Raw genomic sequence first — 20298 nt, 5'->3', positions numbered from 1 at the left:
CAGAGGTAGGCAGAGAGAATAAATTTCTTGAATGCTTTTCGCAGATACTTTGTGGCACATTTTATAATCTTTATTCAATAAAACAATTTTAAAACAAATCAACGATGCAAATTAACGGAGCAGAGGAAGACCTAGGAAAATCCATTCGGGGTTGACGTATTCGCTATGCAATGCATGATAAAAACAATATTTAGGAGTTTTTGAAATCATATTTTTTATTTTCAATATTATTCATATTTAAAGCTTTTATTTTGTGGTTCGTCATTTTTACTTATTTATTTTTTTACAAAAATGTTAATAAAATTAGTATATAACCACTCACCGAGATTTTTACGTCTACCGGTTTCGAGACGTACCCGTCTCTTCGTCAGGACAATCGAAGGTGAAGGGTAGTATTGTTTGCATGCTGTGTTAGTACACAGCATGCAAACAATTCACTTATATTTTTTAAATCATGTTTTCATATTGTTTTCATATATCGTAGTCATACAGGAGAAAGTGACCAAGTGCTTTTTTTAACAAAAACGTAATCATTGATTATTTGATATCTTACTAGCTTAATATTGCCCTGAAAAAATCCCAAAGGATTTTAAGCTTGGAAGTATAATATATTGACTTGTTAAAAATGACTAACTGCGTTGATGTTTATTTTCTTGCCAAGCAATAGTGACTTACATAAATGGCCCTCCTGAACATTTTACGTTTTGGTAGTTGGTCACTTTCTCCTGTACGACTACGATATTGTCATATAGTCAAATATGTACATAGTTCGTATAGTCGAGTTTTTGGTGAGGGAAGGATAATTAACCATGAGTATGTCAGTGTTTTAGAATTTACTACATAAACCCTGATGATGACAAGGTTCTTGTTGAAACCGGTTGGATAAACTGTACCAATAAAAAGTGGTTAAAACAAAGTTGTTTTATTTTATAAAGAGATAGTAAACTTCTTTGTGTTTGCAAACGTCCCTTGCCTCTTCTACATTGGTGTGAACTCCTGACCTGACCACGCTAGACTATTTGAAATGTAGTGATCATGACAAGTTTTTCTAAGTCTTCCTCTGCTCGTATTTCCATTCATTTGCATCATAGTTTTGCCTTACCGTTCTCTCCACACTTATTTGTTCCACGTGTCCAAACCATCTCAATACACCTTTTTTTTAAATTGATCTACGATGCCTATCTTAGCCTTGCATTACTTCCTTATTTCATTATTTAACCATGGTTTTGCCGCACTGCAGATTACATTTCGTAAACACATAATTTTATTTGATCACACATCGCTCACTCTTTTCAACATCGTAATATATCACAACACTTGATATTTCAGGAGATCCTTTTTAATATTTAAGAATATAATAAAATGTATTAAAAATAAATATCAATCCATTCATTGGACTTTTTACTGTGCAACAGATCTTTTTAGGTAAAACCTGAAGGTTTTTTCTCCATTTGAAAAATATTTAGCATATTTAAAAATATAATTGAACAATACATTTTCTTCAAAATACAAAAACAAAACTTTCTGCCCTGTAGCAGATAAATATTAAATAAAAAATATGCCGCTTTTGCTGGGATATAGTACATTTTATGTGCATTCCGAAATTATGCCCAACTGAAAATTGGCGATTATTGATTTATGACGTTCTTGAAAGGAGTGAGCGATGTCTTAAATCAAGATTTAAATAAAAAACCTTAAACTAAAATTAAGGGTACTTCTTTAAAAAATAGAATATAATACTTACAGTGAAACATGGGAGGTTGTCTTGCAGGTCTAAATGGAGTCGCTCCGACCACCAAACTTTCACATTTCATCACTATAAACACTAAACTTGTAAAATATAAGAAAGTCATGGCTAAACTAACAACTGAACAATTTACCTTGGAAGTCTTGGTACCAAAAAAATCGTTCAAAAAATTTACTATGTTGGATTTCACGTTTCTTGAATGACTTCCATCGTCATCCAAAAATGGACTGGTGGTTTTTTCCCCATTTCGATTTGAATTTTCACATCTTTCGGTGCTCCTTCTCTTCGGTTTGGAGCCGATTGATGAAGCGTTATCCTCCTCGCCTCCCATCAACCTTTCCCGTTCCATATTGGACCCTTATTCTGATCAGGGTCGAGAGTACTTGGCACGTTTTATCATAGAATCATGTCTCTTAGTCTAAATGTTTTGCTGGTCTGTTTCGATGCTTTAATTCGATTAAAGTATCTTTTTAGCTTTTGTTCATGCTTGGATGGAATGTCGGCTGGTCTGAAACAAACAAAAAGGTATTAAAAGGTTACGTGGAGCGAATGAATGATAAAAAAGTATATTTAGCAAGGGCAAGAACTGAAGGCGGTCAATCAAAAAAGACTTGGCATGATCAGATCAATCAGAACCTTAAATTCGGTCGTGTCAAAAGTCTACGCAGACGGAGGATACGTACGACTAGATGTTTTGGTGTATAGAAAGCTAGGAGTATATATATATATATATATATATATATATATATATATATATATATATATATATATATATATATATATATATATATATATATATATATATATATATATATATATATATATATAAATATATTATATATATATATATATATATATATATATATATATATATATATATATATATATATATATATATATATATATATATCTATCTTTCTTTCTATTCTTTAAGTGTCTATAATTTTTCTCTCTTTTCCAATGTATCGTAAAACATTTCCCTTTCAAACTCTCTCAATCCGTGATATTTTAAATATTCTTGCGAAATTTCTCAATCCGTGATATTATAAATATTTTTTCGAAATCACTCAACTCGTGATATTTTGAATATTCTTTCGAACCTTCTCAATCCGTGATATTTTAAATATTCTTTCGAAATTTCTCAATCCGTGATATTATAAATATTTTTTCGAAATCACTCAACTCGTGATATTTTGAATATTCTTTCGAACTTTCTCAATCCGTGATATTTTGAATATTCTTCCGAACTCACTCAATCCAAATCCAAAATAGCTGATTTTTCAAAGTTGCATTTATTTGATATTACCCTGGACTGGTACCTTAAACCCATACCTTATCGCCTTTCTTTCAATATCGATTATATTTAATACGACCAGTGCCCTATGCACCATTGGTTGCGGCAAATTTAAGAAAGAAAAAAAGAGATATTTATTAAGACCCCTTCTGGGTATCGAACCGAGACCTTGTGTTCGCCAGCCAAAAGCGCCAACCACTGTGGCACCTATCAGGAGAGCAGAATCGCAGAAGGGGATCCTGTTTTAGTTTATCAGGGCGATCGGAACAGCTGTCACGATGATTGGCGATATGATTGGGAGAAGGAAATACCAGGCGCGCAGCATCGGAGAGGAGGTATTCGAGTTGTATATCTGCGAGATCGTGTACCGTTACCACGGAGTATAGTCGGGCCGGTGACCCCTTGTCATTATAATATAGGTAGGTACCCTATACCAACGTAATAATCATATTACAAAGACAGCGTGTCCACAAAAATCGCAGACATTTTCAAATCTATTGCGGTAAATTTACGTTTAAATATAAAAATGATTTATTGCATATTTAATTTATTATTAGATTAAAACCAATATTTTTAGCTTTTCCACTTTTTTATTTGACCAGCGACCGGGTTTCGTCGTTACCGACATCATCAGACTGGTACCAGTCTGATGATGTCGGTAACGACGAAACCCGGTCGCTGGTCAAATAAAAAAAGTGGAAAAGCTAAAAATATTGGTTTTAATCTAATAATAAATTAAAAATGCAATTCCATCACGAAGTGTCAGTGGATAATATAAATCTATTTATTGCATAGTTTCACGAGTAACCTGCTCCGCGCGTATTCACTGTATTGTAGTATTTAACGTTAGAAAAAGGTCCCTATTTTAGAGTGAAATTGGAGGACTTTAAATGATTATAATTCTGTTTCTACAATAGTTATAAGACATAGGAACACAGATAATATTGTACTCTAATTTATTGCATAGTTTCACGAGTAACCTGCTCCGCGCGTATTCACTGTATTGTAGTATTTAACGTTAGAAAAAGGTCCCTATTTTAGAGTGAAATTGGAGGACTTTAAATGATTATAATTCTGTTTCTACAATAGTTATAAGACATAGGAACACAGATAATATTGTACTCTAATTTATTGCATAGTTTCACGAGTAACCTGCTCCGCGCGTATTCACTGTATTGTAGTATTTAACGTTAGAAAAAGGTCCCTATTTTAGAGTGAAATTGGAGGACTTTAAATGATTATAATTCTGTTTCTACAATAGTTATAAGACATAGGAACACAGATAATATTGTACTCTAATTTATTGCATAGTTTCACGAGTAACCTGCTCCGCGCGTATTCACTGTATTGTAGTATTTAACGTTAGAAAAAGGTCCCTATTTTAGTACTGGTACCAGTCTGATGATGTCGGTAACGACGAAACCCGGTCGCTGGTCAAATAAAAAAAGTGGAAAAGCTAAAAATATTGGTTTTAATCTAATAATAAATTAAAAATGCAATTCCATCACGAAGTGTCAGTGGATAATATAAATATATTTATTGCATAGTTTCACGAGTAACCTGCTCCGCGCGTATTCACTGTATTGTAGTATTTAACGTTAGAAAAAGGTCCCTATTTTAGAGTGAAATTGGAGGACTTTAAATGATTATAATTCTGTTTCTACAATAGTTATAAGACATAGGAACACAGATAATATTGTACTCTAATTTATTGCATAGTTTCACGAGTAACCTGCTCCGCGCGTATTCACTGTATTGTAGTATTTAACGTTAGAAAAAGGTCCCTATTTTAGAGTGAAATTGGAGGACTTTAAATGATTATAATTCTGTTTCTACAATAGTTATAAGACATAGGAACACAGATAATATTGTACTCTAATTTATTGCATAGTTTCACGAGTAACCTGCTCCGCGCGTATTCACTGTATTGTAGTATTTAACGTTAGAAAAAGGTCCCTATTTTAGAGTGAAATTGGAGGACTTTAAATGATTATAATTCTGTTTCTACAATAGTTATAAGACATAGGAACACAGATAATATTGTACTCTAATTTATTGCATAGTTTCACGAGTAACCTGCTCCGCGCGTATTCACTGTATTGTAGTATTTAACGTTAGAAAAAGGTCCCTATTTTAGTACTGGTACCAGTCTGATGATGTCGGTAACGACGAAACCCGGTCGCTGGTCAAATAAAAAAAGTGGAAAAGCTAAAAATATTGGTTTTAATCTAATAATAAATTAAAAATGCAATTCCATCACGAAGTGTCAGTGGATAATATAAATCTATTTATTGCATAGTTTCACGAGTAACCTGCTCCGCGCGTATTCACTGTATTGTAGTATTTAACGTTAGAAAAAGGTCCCTATTTTAGAGTGAAATTGGAGGACTTTAAATGATTATAATTCTGTTTCTACAATAGTTATAAGACATAGGAACACAGATAATATTGTACTCTAATTTATTGCATAGTTTCACGAGTAACCTGCTCCGCGCGTATTCACTGTATTGTAGTATTTAACGTTAGAAAAAGGTCCCTATTTTAGAGTGAAATTGGAGGACTTTAAATGATTATAATTCTGTTTCTACAATAGTTATAAGACATAGGAACACAGATAATATTGTACTCTAATTTATTGCATAGTTTCACGAGTAACCTGCTCCGCGCGTATTCACTGTATTGTAGTATTTAACGTTAGAAAAAGGTCCCTATTTTAGAGTGAAATTGGAGGACTTTAATTGATAATAATTATTTTGTTTTAATATATTATTTTAACACTCCGTATAAGCAAAGATATCCATATATATATTACAGGACAAACTATACCTACTTAATACATGGCTATATTACTACAGCATACAGCATTACGAAAGTCGAAATTGTAAAAATAAATTATATAAAAATTTTCCTTGGTTTAACTTGAATTTAACGTAAGGCAGGATATACGAAATCTCGCAAATTAATTTTATTTGAACCAGGGTAACATTTAACGTAATATTATATTTTATTAATAAAACACTGTTTTGTATTAAAAAAATAAGTTTTACTTCCAACTCAATACGTTGTTTTGAATGGAAAAGAGTGATCGAAATGTAAGGAGCTAATAAAAAATGATTTTTTAATCTAAAGGTGTTTTTTTTAAGAGGTTTACAAATTCGAATTTCCCGCAATAAATTGATGGTGGCATCCGCCATGTGGCATGTTGCGCCATCTTGTTGAATCCACAGGTCTGTCACATTAATGCCATTTAACTGAGGTACGAAAAAGTCAGTTATCATGGTGCTGCAGCGCTCTATATTGACTGTAACATTCTGGCCGGCATCGTCTTTAAAAAAATATGGGGCAATGATTCCACCTGCCCATAAAGCACACCAAACAGTGACTTTAATGGATGTAAGGACGTCTCGACAAAGGTATCTGGGTTTTCTCTACTCCGAATTCGGGAACTCTGCTTATTGACATAGCCATTTTACCTAAAATGTGCCACGTCTGTGAACAAAATTTTGTGTTGAAAAAGAGGATCAAGCTTAATATTGTTTTCGGCCCATTCACCTGACCTACGACGAAATGGCAAAACGAACTGACTAGAAATCAACTGTCAACTGTCAAATTGTTAGTCTGTAGAAATACAGTTGATTTGACAGTTGATTTGATTTGACAGAAACATTACTTTAAAATACATTTATTTAAAAAAAAAACAATTTGAATAAATACTCTTAAAAAAATAGTTCGCGGAGACAAACTGTGTCCCTTGCCTATCCGGTCGCTTGCTGAATTGTATGTTTGCGAGTATACCCTTAATTGTAAATAGTATGATAACAGACAAGTCTCAACTGTATTTTTAATATTTCACAATGAATAAATCTTACTCAAATCAACAATAGATGCTGCCGCGAACTCGCATTATTTTTATGACAATGTACTTTGTTTGTTGGAGCCAAAATCACTCGTAAATTAAAATGGAAATATATTTTAATAAAACAATTTTTGGATAGCGGGATACTTTTGTGCAAGTCTGTATAGTAGAAGTATCCAAGTCGAAACAGGTAACCATTATTTAAGTATTCGCGGTCATTTCCTTTCTGCTGTTCAACGGTAGTTGGTGCCATTAAGGATTATGTGAAGTCAAAAATGCATGGTTAATTATGAAGCTGGTTTTTCTTGATATTACTTAGTTTATACTGTGTTCTTATGTCTTATAACTATTGCAGAAACAGAATTATAATCATTTAAAGTCCTCCAATTTCACTCTAAAATAGGGACCTTTTTCTAACGTTAAATACTACAATACAGTGAATACGCGCGGAGCAGCTTACTCGTGAAACTATGCAATAAATTAGAGTACAATATTATCTGTGTTCCTATGTCTTATAACTATTGTAGAAACAGAATTATAATCATTTAAAGTCCTCCAATTTCACTCTAAAATAGGGACCTTTTTCTAACGTTAAATACTACAATACAGTGAATACGCGCGGAGCAGGTTACTCGTGAAACTATGCAATAAATTAGAGTACAATATTATCTGCGTTCCTATGTCTTATAACTATTGTAGAAACAGAATTATAATCATTTAAAGTCCTCTAATTTCACTCTAAAATAGGGACCTTTTTCTAACGTTCAATACTACAATACAGGGAATACGCGCGGAGCAGGTTACTCGTGAAACTATGCAATAAATTAGAGTACAATATTATCTGTGTTCCTATGTCTTATAACTATTGTAGAAACAGAATTATAATCATTTAAAGTCCTCCAATTTCACTCTAAAATAGGGACCTTTTTCTAACGTTCAATACTACAAAACAGTGAATACGCGCGGAGCAGGTTACTCGTGAAACTATGCAATAAATTAGAGTACAATATTATCTGTGTTCCTATGTCTTATAACTATTGTAGAAACAGAGTTATAATCATTTAAAGTCCTCCAATTTCACTCTAAAATAGGGACCTTTTTCTAACGTTAAATACTACAATACAGTGAATACGCGCGGAGCAGGTTACTCGTGAAACTATGCAATAAATTAGAGTACAATATTATCTGTGTTCCTATGTCTTATACCTATTGAAGAAACAGAATTATAATCATTTAAAGTCCTCTTTTTTATTTTAAATATCATAACACATTGAACAGTTCCTTCTTTAGATATATGACAGGTCCTCCTACATACAAATGCTGTATGTTGGTATTATCAATAGTTCCTGAATGTACCGTCAACCAGTTTTATCCAGGTCAATAGGTCATCGTCCTAGTAGGTCAGTCATACCTAGGTCAAACCCTACCTCACATACATTATCAACCTATAATGTAAAAAGAGCATACAAGATGTCTAAAAAATAATTATTATTCTGAATTTGCCAAGCACCTAATAGAAAAGAATCACACAAAAAATAAAGCCACTTGAGATCTACCCAAGCTCCTTCGCCTAGCCGTCAAAATATTTTGAATTTCGTTGAGTAGATAGTGTTTTAGTATTAATCAGTCTTGATAAAGAAGCGGTTAGCTTCGAAACCGGTAGACATTATAATTAATTTATAATAAAATATTTATAGTGATTTCAAAACAAAGTTGTATTTTAATTATTTTGTCCGCCTTCGTAGTGTAATGGTCAGCACGCTCGGCTGCTGTACTGGAGGTCCTGAGCTCGATTCCCAGGGGGGTCAAATAAATATGAGTGATTTTTTCACATTAATATTTATTCAATACTACCCAGGACTGGTACGTGAAGCGGAGGCCTGATCACCTTTCCTTCGTGTGTTAATTAATGATCAAGATAACACTGCGTTTAAATGATGCAGTGCCTTATGCACCATTGGGTTGCGGATAGGGTTCGAATGAATGAAGTAAATAATTGTGTCTGCCATAATAAAAATAATTTTTCTCAATAAACGTACGCATTTCTCCATTTCGCATTTTTTACAAGGACTACGTTTTAGGCGAACTGATTCTATACCGTGTCTCAGTCGCCAAAATAAGGGATTGTGACACGGTATAAAAAAAAACAGCAATGGCCTCTCTCATGACATAATACTGATTTCGAATAAAAACTAGAGGCCTTATGAATAAATATCTCTCTCAACAAATTAATCTAAAATAAAAACATACTAACCTCATGCCGATTCCCCGCAGGGATAGGCAGAGAAAATACATATCCACCGATAATTCCGACTCCTGACGTGACCACTTTCAAGTATCTGAAATACTTGATCGTGCCAAGTTTACCTCGGTCTTCCTCTGCTTCTATTTCTAATTGCGTTTAAGTAAAATGGTTTCAGAAAAACAATATACGCGGATCTTCAACTCATGTTTTATTTAATAATTTTCAGCGCTAAAGATTTATGTGCCGAAATAGCAGATACAAACGCAACCAAATTCGTTTTGTTTAGAGAATATTTCATGAATTTTTCCTTGGTTCCTCTACCTCTCCCCTTCAACTCCTCATCTGATCCTATTTCCCTCGCCTTCTTTGTTTTATATTGCATAAAAATACGTCACTCACATAAAATGCTTTTGAGTTGAACTTCATCCACCGTAGTGTTATGGTTAGCGCGTTTAGCTGCAGTACTACATGTCCCGAGATCAATATAAGTGATTTTTAAAAACAATTTTTTTTTAGCACCTGGACTGGTTGTGAATGTCTGTATGTTAAGAACGATCAAGATAACACTGCGTCAATACGATACAGTGCCATATGCACCATCAAGGGTTAAAAGAAGAAGAATAAAAATTTAAAACTATAATATTTCCTTATTTTTAAAGTCAATAAGAACATAGAATCTTATCACAGGTGAAGAAGAAGAAATTATTGGTATTTTCAGGGCTTATGACCTGTCATAGTTTGGTTAAGTGATCACTTTACACGCGTGCAACATTCACCATTCCACCTATGATTGACAACCACACTACTAAAATTTTTGCAACACACATAAGTATATATTATTTTTTATATTATTTTTTGGCATCTCATCAAAGATGAAAAAGAATATGGAAGTCTAGGCATTTATGGGGCTGACGACCGTCATAGGCTGGATTAAGTGATCACTTTACACACCTGCAACATTCACCAATTCTACCCATTATTGACAACCACACTACTCAAATTCTTGGAAGTTCTATATATATGAACCAATTTAGAAACCTTGTTCTTGAATCACTAGATTTTCACTAGAGACATCTATTGGTGAGATGCAAAGAAGCTTTTTATCAAGCAGAAACTCTTATATTAGTATGTGAGGTCCGAATCCTGGATTATAATCACACACATGAGAAACGCCAGAAAATATCAAGTATTTGGACACACTCAAAAATGTTGTATACATATACTTATATATGATCAATCTCATGGCCCAGTACATATGAGTTCACATCAGCCATCTATGTTGGATTGAGAAAGCTTTTATTTAGCAGAAGCTTTTTTTAAGGGCTGTTAATTCCCAGATGTCCGTATGCTTCTTCATCTATGTTGAGACTTCAAAAAATGAAAATAACTCGTAAATGGAGAAAACCAAGATTTGTGAATAAGTATTTGGACACACTAAAAATGTTGAAAATGAGAATATGAACGTCTGGGCGTTTGCACGGCTTACGACCTGTCGTAGGATGGTGTAAGCGATCGCTTTATACACGTGTAACATTCATCATTCTACCCATGATTGAAGCTGTATTTTTCGATTGACACCTCTTTTGAAAGAAAAACTTTAGGTGTGACATTTCACCTACAAGTTTGAGTCAAATCGATCATTAATTGCACTTAAATCAGCCAACGACAGCTCCTGCAAAATTGCAGAATTACATATTCCCATACCAATATACTTTTCGTCTAACTAACTAGTAAACCAACTTACTATTACGCCGCTTCCCGCAGGGGTAGGCAGGGAGGATAGAATGCCACAACACTGTCTTTGAGCACAATCTTCGCCTCTTCCGCATTTGTACATCTTCTCTCGCATACACGCCGATTATTTTATCTCCTGACATGACCATTTTTTTTGTTGATAAACTCGATCAAGCCAAGTTTTCCTCGGTGTTCTTCTGCGTCTGTTATCAACCACATCCGACTCGTTTATTTCTTTTACTGACCACTCTTCACTCGTTTGATTGTATCAATGAAAATCTCTAACTAACAAACTAACCGTCATGCCGCTTCCCCGCAGGGGTAGGCAGAGAGAATAGAACGCCACACCGCTCTGTCTTTGCAAACATTCTTCGCCTCTTCCACATTCGCATTCTAATAACTAAACAACTAAATACAACGACGCTTCCCCGCAGGGATAGGCAGAGAGAATTGAACGCCACACCGCTCTGTCTTTGCAATCACTCTTCGCCTCTTCCACATCACATTCTGATAACCTCTTAACCAACAATAAAGCCGATTCCCCGCGGGAGTAGACAGTGCGAATAGAACCCTACACCGCTCTGTCTTTGCAAACATTCATCGCCTCTTCCGCATTCACAATATGATATAAATCTCGAAAGTATTGTACAAAAATCACTTACGTTGTTTTTAAGTTCACTTTGTATGAAACGTCACCGCATTTTAAAAATATCACAATTTAAAAATAAATAAAAATTATGGTAAAAAATTTTCAGAAGTATATCAGTGTAAGTCAAAAAATTAATAAATTATTTTTTTCGAAAAGTTAATATTGACGTATCGATTCAGAGGCCGTTCGAGGTAAGGACCGGCCGTCTCGAGCGACACTGCTTGACTGGATCAGATACCTCGACACGGGGTAACGGTAATATCCGAGTTTGGCGTGTGTGCTTGTGTGTGTGTGCGCGTGTGTGCATATGCGGGTGTGTATGCTAGTGTGTCGCGTGTGTACAACTCGACTTGACCCACTAAAGGTGGACAACACTCGCTCAAACTGTGATAACATCCTAACTGTGATTTGACAGTCGAGGAATTTTGGGAAGCCGCGCATTCCGAGGCGATATATATATATATATATATATATATATATATATATATATATATATATATATATATATATATATATATATATATATATATATATATATATATATATATATATATATATATATATATATATGTGTATATATATATATATATATATATATATATATATATATATATATGTGTATATATATATATATATATTTTTTTTTAATTAATATTTTAATTGCGCCCAATTTTTGGGCGCCACTCATGCGTATTTTTCAAAGTCAACACATTTTCAACGTTCATTTTCATTTCATTCAAACCCTTATCCGCATCTCAATGGTGCATAGGGCACTGCATTATATAAACGCAGTGTTATCCTTATCGTTAACACACGAAGGAAAGGTGATCAGCCCTCCGCTTCAGGCACCAGTCCAGGGTGATATTGAATAAATATTAGAGTGAAAAAATGACATATTTATTTGACCGGTATTTGAACGGTAGCCGAGCGTGCTGGCCATTACACTACGGAGGCGGACACAAACGTTCACACTAAAACGTTAATATTTTTATGTTTTTAAATAATATTTTAAGTGCGCCCAAGTTTTGGGCGCCACTCATGCTTATTTTTCAACTTTAACATATTTTCTCAATGTCCACATTCAAACGCTAATATTTTAATTTTTTAAATAATATTTTAAGTGCGCCATATTTTTGGGCGCAACTCACGGATTGCTACTTCTTTTTCAACTTTCTTAAGCAACACTTTCTTAACCTTCACATTCGAACGCTAATATTTTTTAAATTTTTAATTAATATTCTAAGTGCGTCCAATTTTTAGGCGCAACTCATACTACTTTTTGAACACTTTCTCAATGTCCACATTCAAACGCTAATACTTTTTTGAATAATATTTTAAATGCGCCTAGTTTTTGGGCACAACTCACGGATTTGAAGATTTTTTTAAAAAACTTTTAACACTTTCTCAACCGTTCACACTAAAATGCAAATTTTTAAAATATTTTCATCATATATATTTTAAATGTGCCCTGGATTTTCTTCTTCTTATTCAATTTCCAATTTCCACCCAATGGTGCGAAGGGCACTTAAACACTTCATCAACACACCCATTAAAAAAAATGTTTTTCGAATATACTTATTTAAGGTAATATTTTAAGTTTGCCCATATTTTTGGTCACAACTAATGGATTTCCTGCTTACTTATGGTGCACAGGGCACTACATCTCTTCCTCAAAGCTCACATTCAAACGAGAATATTTTAATATTTTTCAAATTAACATACATACATATATTTCAAGTGCGCCTTATTTTTTTATCACAATTACTGGATTTACTGCTTCTTCTTCAACGTTTAACCCTCGTCGCACATAATGGTGCATAGGGCACTGAATCGCGTCGAGCCATGTTTATATATATATATATATATATATATATATATATATATATATATATATATATATATATATATATATATATATATATATATATATATATATATATATATATATATATATATATATATATATATATATATATATATATATATATATATATATATATATATATATATATATATATATATATATATATATATATATATATATATATATATATATATATATATATATATATATATACATATATATATATATATATATATATATATATATATATATATATATATATATATATATATATATATATATATATATATATATATACATATATATATATATATATATATATATTTATTTATAAAGCTTATGTATGGAAGCGAAGCATGGAGTTGGCAAAAGAAGGATGAAAGCAGACTGAATGCAGTCGAAATGCGATCCCTCAGACGAATGTGTGGCAAAACGATGTTTGATTGATGTTCGAATGATGAAATAAGGAAAGAATGTAAGGCTGAGATAAGCATTATCGATAAAATTAAGAAAGGTGTGTTGAGATGGTTTGGACATGTGGAGCGTATGAGTGAGAAAGAACGGTTAAACAAATTTATGAGGCGAATGTAGTTGGAAAAAGAAGCAGAGGACGACCGAGGAAAACTTGGCACAATCACGTATGTCAAATACTTGAAAGCGGCCGGGTCAGGAGTCGTAATAATCGTCGGGTATGTATGAGGAGATGCATGAATTGCAGAAGAGGCAAAGAATGTTTGCAAAGACAGAGTGGTGTGGCGTTCGATTCTCTCTGCCTACCCCTGCGGGAAGCGGCGTGATGGTTAGTTTTTTAGTTTAGTTATATAAAGCTTATGTTTTTTTTTGATTTCTGATCAATGTACTATGAAAAAAATAGCATCTTATCTCTCGATACATCGAACGTTGACAGCCGCCAGCAAAACAGAGAATATTAATGTTGATACAGCTGATTCAATGTCTCGCTGAACGAAGTTAAAAAAAGATATTCACATAAACTGATCGCCTGTAAAAATTGTCGAACGCCATCTATGTGAGTTTGCGTGAAATAAAGTTGCCTTGATCTGGGATTCGAACCCCGGATCTCGCGAGTTCAATACTCTCGACTTGACCTTCCCAGTCAGCTGGTTTGACGGTCAATGACGTTTAGTGCAATCGTTAAAAATTAATCAATAAAAAATAAGATTTTAAAAGTTTTGAAACAACTACTACTTCCCTTACGATATTTCCTTTCAAGGGTAGTCATAGAGCAAGCGACTCTTCATCACCGTCTTCTGACATCACACACACTTTTTGATATATGACGTTGTTGAAAGGAGTGAGCGATGTCCAAACCATCTCAACACACCTTTCTTAATTTCATGAATAATGCTTATCTCAGCCTTGGATTTTTCCTCAGCTTGCAGGAGCCTGGGTGAGGACTTATCAGACATCGTATCCGTGATAATTCATAAGGAACTCTCACAAGAGGTGGTATCACACATGATAAAACTAGCCAAGGGCATTGGTACCATAAACCAAGCTAGGACACAAAATGCCCAACCCTCTTCTAGTGGAACGGAAGGCCTGTTGAGGACAGTCAGCAGTCCACCTTCTCCTGAGGAGTGCAACGTGGTTTCCTCCCAGCAATGAGCAAATGCTGAAAAGTTCCTGATTGGCCCACACTAAATTATCCTTCCTGTTCAAAACGCAGGTTATAATAAAACATTTTTTAGCTAGAAGAAACAAAAATCGCAGAGCGGATAGAACACTACACTGTCGAGACACACTTCTAGCTTCCTCTACACCCATACATCTGGTCACAGGTAGAGAGGATGGAACACCACACTGTCGAGACACACTTCTAGCTTCCTCTACACCCATACATCTAGTCACAGGTAGAGAGGATGGAACACCACACTCCTAGCTTCCTCTACACCCATACATCTAGTCACAGGTAGAGAGGATGGAACACCACACTCCTAGCTTCCTCTACACCCATACATCTAGTCACAGGTAGAGAGGATGGAACACCACACTCCTAGCTTCCTCTACACCCATACATCTAGTCACAGGTAGAGAGGATGGAACACCACACTCCTAGCTTCTTCTACACCCATACATCTAGTCACAGGTAGAGAGGATGGAACACCACACTGTCGAGACACACTTCTAGCTTCCTCTACACCCATAGTCACAGGTAGAGAGGATGGAACACCACACTGTCGAGACACACTTCTAGCTTCCTCTACACCCATACATCTAGTCACAGGTAGAGAGGATGGAACACCACACTCCTAGCTTCCTCTACACCCATACATCTAGTCACAGGTAGAGAGGATGGAACACCACACTCCTAGCTTCCTCTACACTCATACATCTAGTCACAGGTAGAGAGGATGGAACACCACACTCCTAGCTTCCTCTACACCCATACATCTAGTCACAGGTAGAGAGGATGGAACACCACACTCCTAGCTTCCTCTACACCCATACATCTAGTCACAGGTAGAGAGGATGGAACACCACACTCCTAGCTTCTTCTACACCCATAAATCTAGTCACAGGTAGAGAGGATGGAACACCACACTCCTAGCTTCCTCTACACCCATACATCTAGTCACAGGTAGAGAGGATGGAACACCACACTCCTAGCTTCTTCTACACCCATACATCTAGTCACAGGTAGAGAGGATGGAATACCACACTCCTAGCTTCTTCTACACCCATACATCTAGTCACAGGTAGAGAGGATGGAACACCACACTGTCGAGACACACTTCTAGCTTCCTCTACACCCATACATCTAGTCACAGGTAGAGAGGATGGAACACCACACTCCTAGCTTCCTCTACACCCATACATCTAGTCACAGGTAGAGAGGATGGAACACCACACTCCTAGCTTCAAGGCATGGCCTAGGTGAGGTTGTCCATGACAGAAGGACCTACAACCTGAGGACGGAAAGAACTGACCCCAACATATTCTGTGCATTGATAGAATTCTTCAATAAGGTTCGCACAATGCCCTACCGTTGAAATAATTTCCTTATATTCCTTGCATTTCTTTTTATCTACAGAATAAATGTAAAATACTTTTCTCTGCGTTGCTCGCTGTTGATCTTGATACCTTTTCACTCATTCAAAATTTCGAATCGGCTGCTCCCAGCCACATGCGGTGCGAGTAAAAAAGGATTCGTGCACTAAATTTACTAATTGGCCAATTTAATACAAATCTGAGACCTTTGGTGTGGGTAAGAGTGGAAAAATTGACCGGAACTTCCGGTATTTTTCCCGAGAAGAGCCGGGATGGACAAATTGCTTTTCGACATTCCATTGAAATCGTACACTCGGCGAACTTATTAAAAATTAATATTTTAGAGACAAATGTAAAGACAAGTTAGGGATACTTGAAAAGATAAGGTGATTTGAGGTGGTATGGACATGTGGAGCTAGTGGATAACGAGAGAATATACTCAAGAGTATATATATATATAGAGAGAGAGAGAGAATAGAACGCCACACCACTCTGTCTTTGCAAATATTCTTCGCCTCTTCCACGTTCATGCATCTCCTCATACATACCCGCCGATTGTAATGACTCCTAACCTGACCACTTTCATATAAATATTTATATAAATATGTATATATATATATATATATATATATATATATATATATATATATATATATATATATATATATATATATATAAATACATATATATATATATATATATATATATATATATATATATATATATATATATATATATATATATATATATATATATATATATATATATATATATATATATATATATATATATATATATATATATATATATATATATATATATATATATATATATATATATATATATATATATATATATATATATATATATATATATATATATATATATATATATATATATATATATATATATATATATATATAGAACTTACCCTTAAAAATTATTATTCGAAGAACTTAATGAACCAACATTTGAAGAAATTTTTAATAAAGTCTCTATCTTACAAACATTTAAAGAAAAACTGAACTGAAGTGCAAAATTTACGTTACTCTAGATTTAAAAAATATAAAAGATTTTTTAATTTTTAACTCACTTTGTTTATTTTCAATTTAATTTGTTTATTAAAAAAATAATATATAAGTATATATATATATATGTAGACCGATGGCGGCCAAGAAAAATTTGGCATGACCAAACCTAACAAAACATGACATCTGGACACAAAAAAAAAATGTTTTGCACAAAAATAACCGGACGAATTATAAGCTGCATGAAAAAAAATTGAAATTATATTTTCAGGCATCTCCCAGCACGATAAATAATCCCGACTTCGGATCTTGCACACATCCAAATAAAAGTCTCTATGCTTAATAAAATCTTTCTCAAGTATACCTTTTTTCCACGTTACTCCAGACTCGAGAACAAGAATAACACTTGATATTTTTTTATGACACTTCAAATTTTCATTTTTAATTTTGATTTTTAAACTGGTGAAATATTCATCATTCAATTTGTTATGGATTTTCAATCGAAGCGTCGAGTGTCCGTTATATTTTTTCGGACTTAAGTCGGACTATGAGTGAAGTCAGTCGAGTTTGCAAGGCAAGGCTGTCTTGCCTTGTGCGCGGTTAGATGTTCACTGGACGAGGCGGGGTCTGTGTTCTGGGCGCCGTACGCTGGTCAGCACAGGTAACTGCTCGACTACCGAGTGGGGTCTAGTGTGCCCAACGAAAAATCCAACTGACTTACTAACCAGGAGGGTGTCAAATACCTCCTGCGTTGTTCTGTACTCCTGGTAGCTTCATGGAGTTTGTATGGAAGTGATGAGTAGAATATCAGAACGTATGTGTGTTATTGAATTGTATTGGAAGGTTGTATGTATCCCTTCGTAGTACTATAGTAAAAATAATAATCAACTAACTTGCATAGGGCTTTGCATCATACAAACGCAGTGTTATCTTGATCGTTAACACACGAAGGAAAGGTGATCAGTCCCCCGCTTTAGGTAATAATCCAGGGTAATATGGAATAAATATTAGAGTGAAAAATCACTTATAAATTATAATATTAAAAAAATATATAATAATAAAAATAATAAATTCCTTACTGCACCCCAATGGTGCATAGGGCACTGCGTCATATAAACGCAGTGTTATCTTGATCGTTTACACATGAAGGAAAGGTGATCAGCCCTCCGCTTCAGGTACCAGTCCAGTGTAATATTGAATAAATATTAGAGTGAAAAAATCACTTATATTTATTAAACCCCCCTGGGAATCGAACCAGGGACCTCCAGAACGGTAGGCGAGCATGCTGACCATTACACTACGGAGGCGGACAAAAATATTACAAATACATGATTAATAGCCCTCGAAGAAGAATCAAATTGGAATCCACATTTGGAAAAATTAACTTGTGAAATTTGGTCGACCATTTTAGGGTTAGAGTAATCTCCGTATTATTACATCGTGCACTGAGAAGATGTTCACGGTGAAAGAATTGTAGCATCGCAAGATGAGTTACCTTGCAAATTCTGAATTAAATATAGATTCTCAAAGACAAAGGCTTTGTGATAGTCTTACAGTGTGCATACTTATCCATTGTATTTAAATTAAAGATTTTATAATTTTACCCAGCAGTCACTTTGATGCGATATTTATTGATTTTTACTTGATTTTTACTCGGTAAACACCTCTTTCAAATTTATTTTTTATTTTTATAACACTTGAATAATCCACTTAATTGAGTTTTATTTTTATGTACGACTAGTTTCGAAAACGACAATTGTTTTCATCTTCTGGTACAAATTAAAACTAACGAATTAAAATATACTTAGGTGTATATATAGGTTAGCAAGTATAGGGAGGGGGGTTCAGGAACAACATTTTTAGTTAAAGGAAACATTGATAATAATGGTGACGTATTTTGAAACAGTATATTATTAATTATTGTTTTATCTGAATTAAAATTTTTATGTATTTCTAAATTATTCATGACTTGACCTTTATTTGCAACAGAGTGTAATAATTTAAGTGTGTGAGAGTCAAATGAGTGGTTAGTTTCCATGATATGATTTGCGAATTCCGAAAAATAATTACTTGTTAGTCCACGACGATGTTCTCTAATTCTAATTCTTAGACTTCTCGCAGTTTGGCCAGTATATTTTTTATCACAGTCACCGCAAGAAATTTCATAAATACCGCTTCTATCTAATACATACCTTTTTCAAACATCTGCTTTTTATTTTCCACTTGGTAAATACCGCTTTTAATCATATGCAATTTATGATTTACTTTGTAATATATCACTTTGAAACATTTGCTACTTACTTTTCACTTAGTAAAAACCATTTTTATGAATCGCTTTTATTATTTACTCGGTAAATACCATATTTAATTATCTGTTTTTTATTGTTCACTTGGTAAATATCACTTTTAACTATCTGCTACTTATTTTCGCTTGGTAAATACCATTTTTATCACTCGATATTCATTATTAACTCGGGAAATATTGTATTTAATTTTTTTTTCACTTAGTACCACTTTTAACTATCTGCTGCTTATTTTCACTTAGTAAATACCATTTTCATCACTCGATATTCATTATTTATTCAGGAAATACTATATTATATTATCTGCGTTTAATTCTCCACTTGGTATTTGCCAAGTGAATAATAAAAAGTAGTGGTATATGAAACTTTTAATTATCTCCTTCACTTGGTAAATACCACTTCGATCATCTGCCTTTTATGCTTTACTTGGTCTTTAATCCAACCCCAAATGTTTCAGTGAATACTCCCCATAGATAGTCGTTGAATTTGTGTAATACCACTTAAAACAAAGTCATCCTAGAAGAGAAGATCACAGCTTTGGATTATTTCCTTATATCACCATTGGAACA

General features: G+C 33.9%; 1 protein-coding gene across 1 annotated transcript in view; it reads right to left on the bottom strand.

The window, feature by feature from the left end:
• Np (serine protease notopleural) overlaps window positions 1-18039 on the bottom strand; it is a 57781-nt gene extending 39742 nt beyond the window's left edge. The window contains exons 1-2 of the mRNA XM_088264718.1: window positions 17791-18039; window positions 1745-2255 (exon numbers count right to left, since the gene is read on the bottom strand). Of these exons, the coding sequence (XP_088120844.1) occupies window positions 1745-2096 (352 nt within the window). The 5' untranslated portion in view covers window positions 2097-2255; window positions 17791-18039. The remainder of the gene's footprint in view (window positions 1-1744; window positions 2256-17790) is intronic.
• Window positions 18040-20298: the final 2259 nt, after the last annotated feature.

Source organism: Brachycentrus maculatus, unplaced genomic scaffold (genome assembly GCF_059751285.1).
Source record: "Brachycentrus maculatus isolate JH-2025_06_01 unplaced genomic scaffold, ASM5975128v1 h1tg000236l, whole genome shotgun sequence".
In the NCBI taxonomy this organism is placed as follows: Eukaryota; Metazoa; Arthropoda; class Insecta; order Trichoptera; family Brachycentridae; genus Brachycentrus; species Brachycentrus maculatus.
The sequence above is the reverse complement of the archived record's forward strand: the minus strand, read 5'-3'. Positions and strand labels throughout refer to the sequence as shown.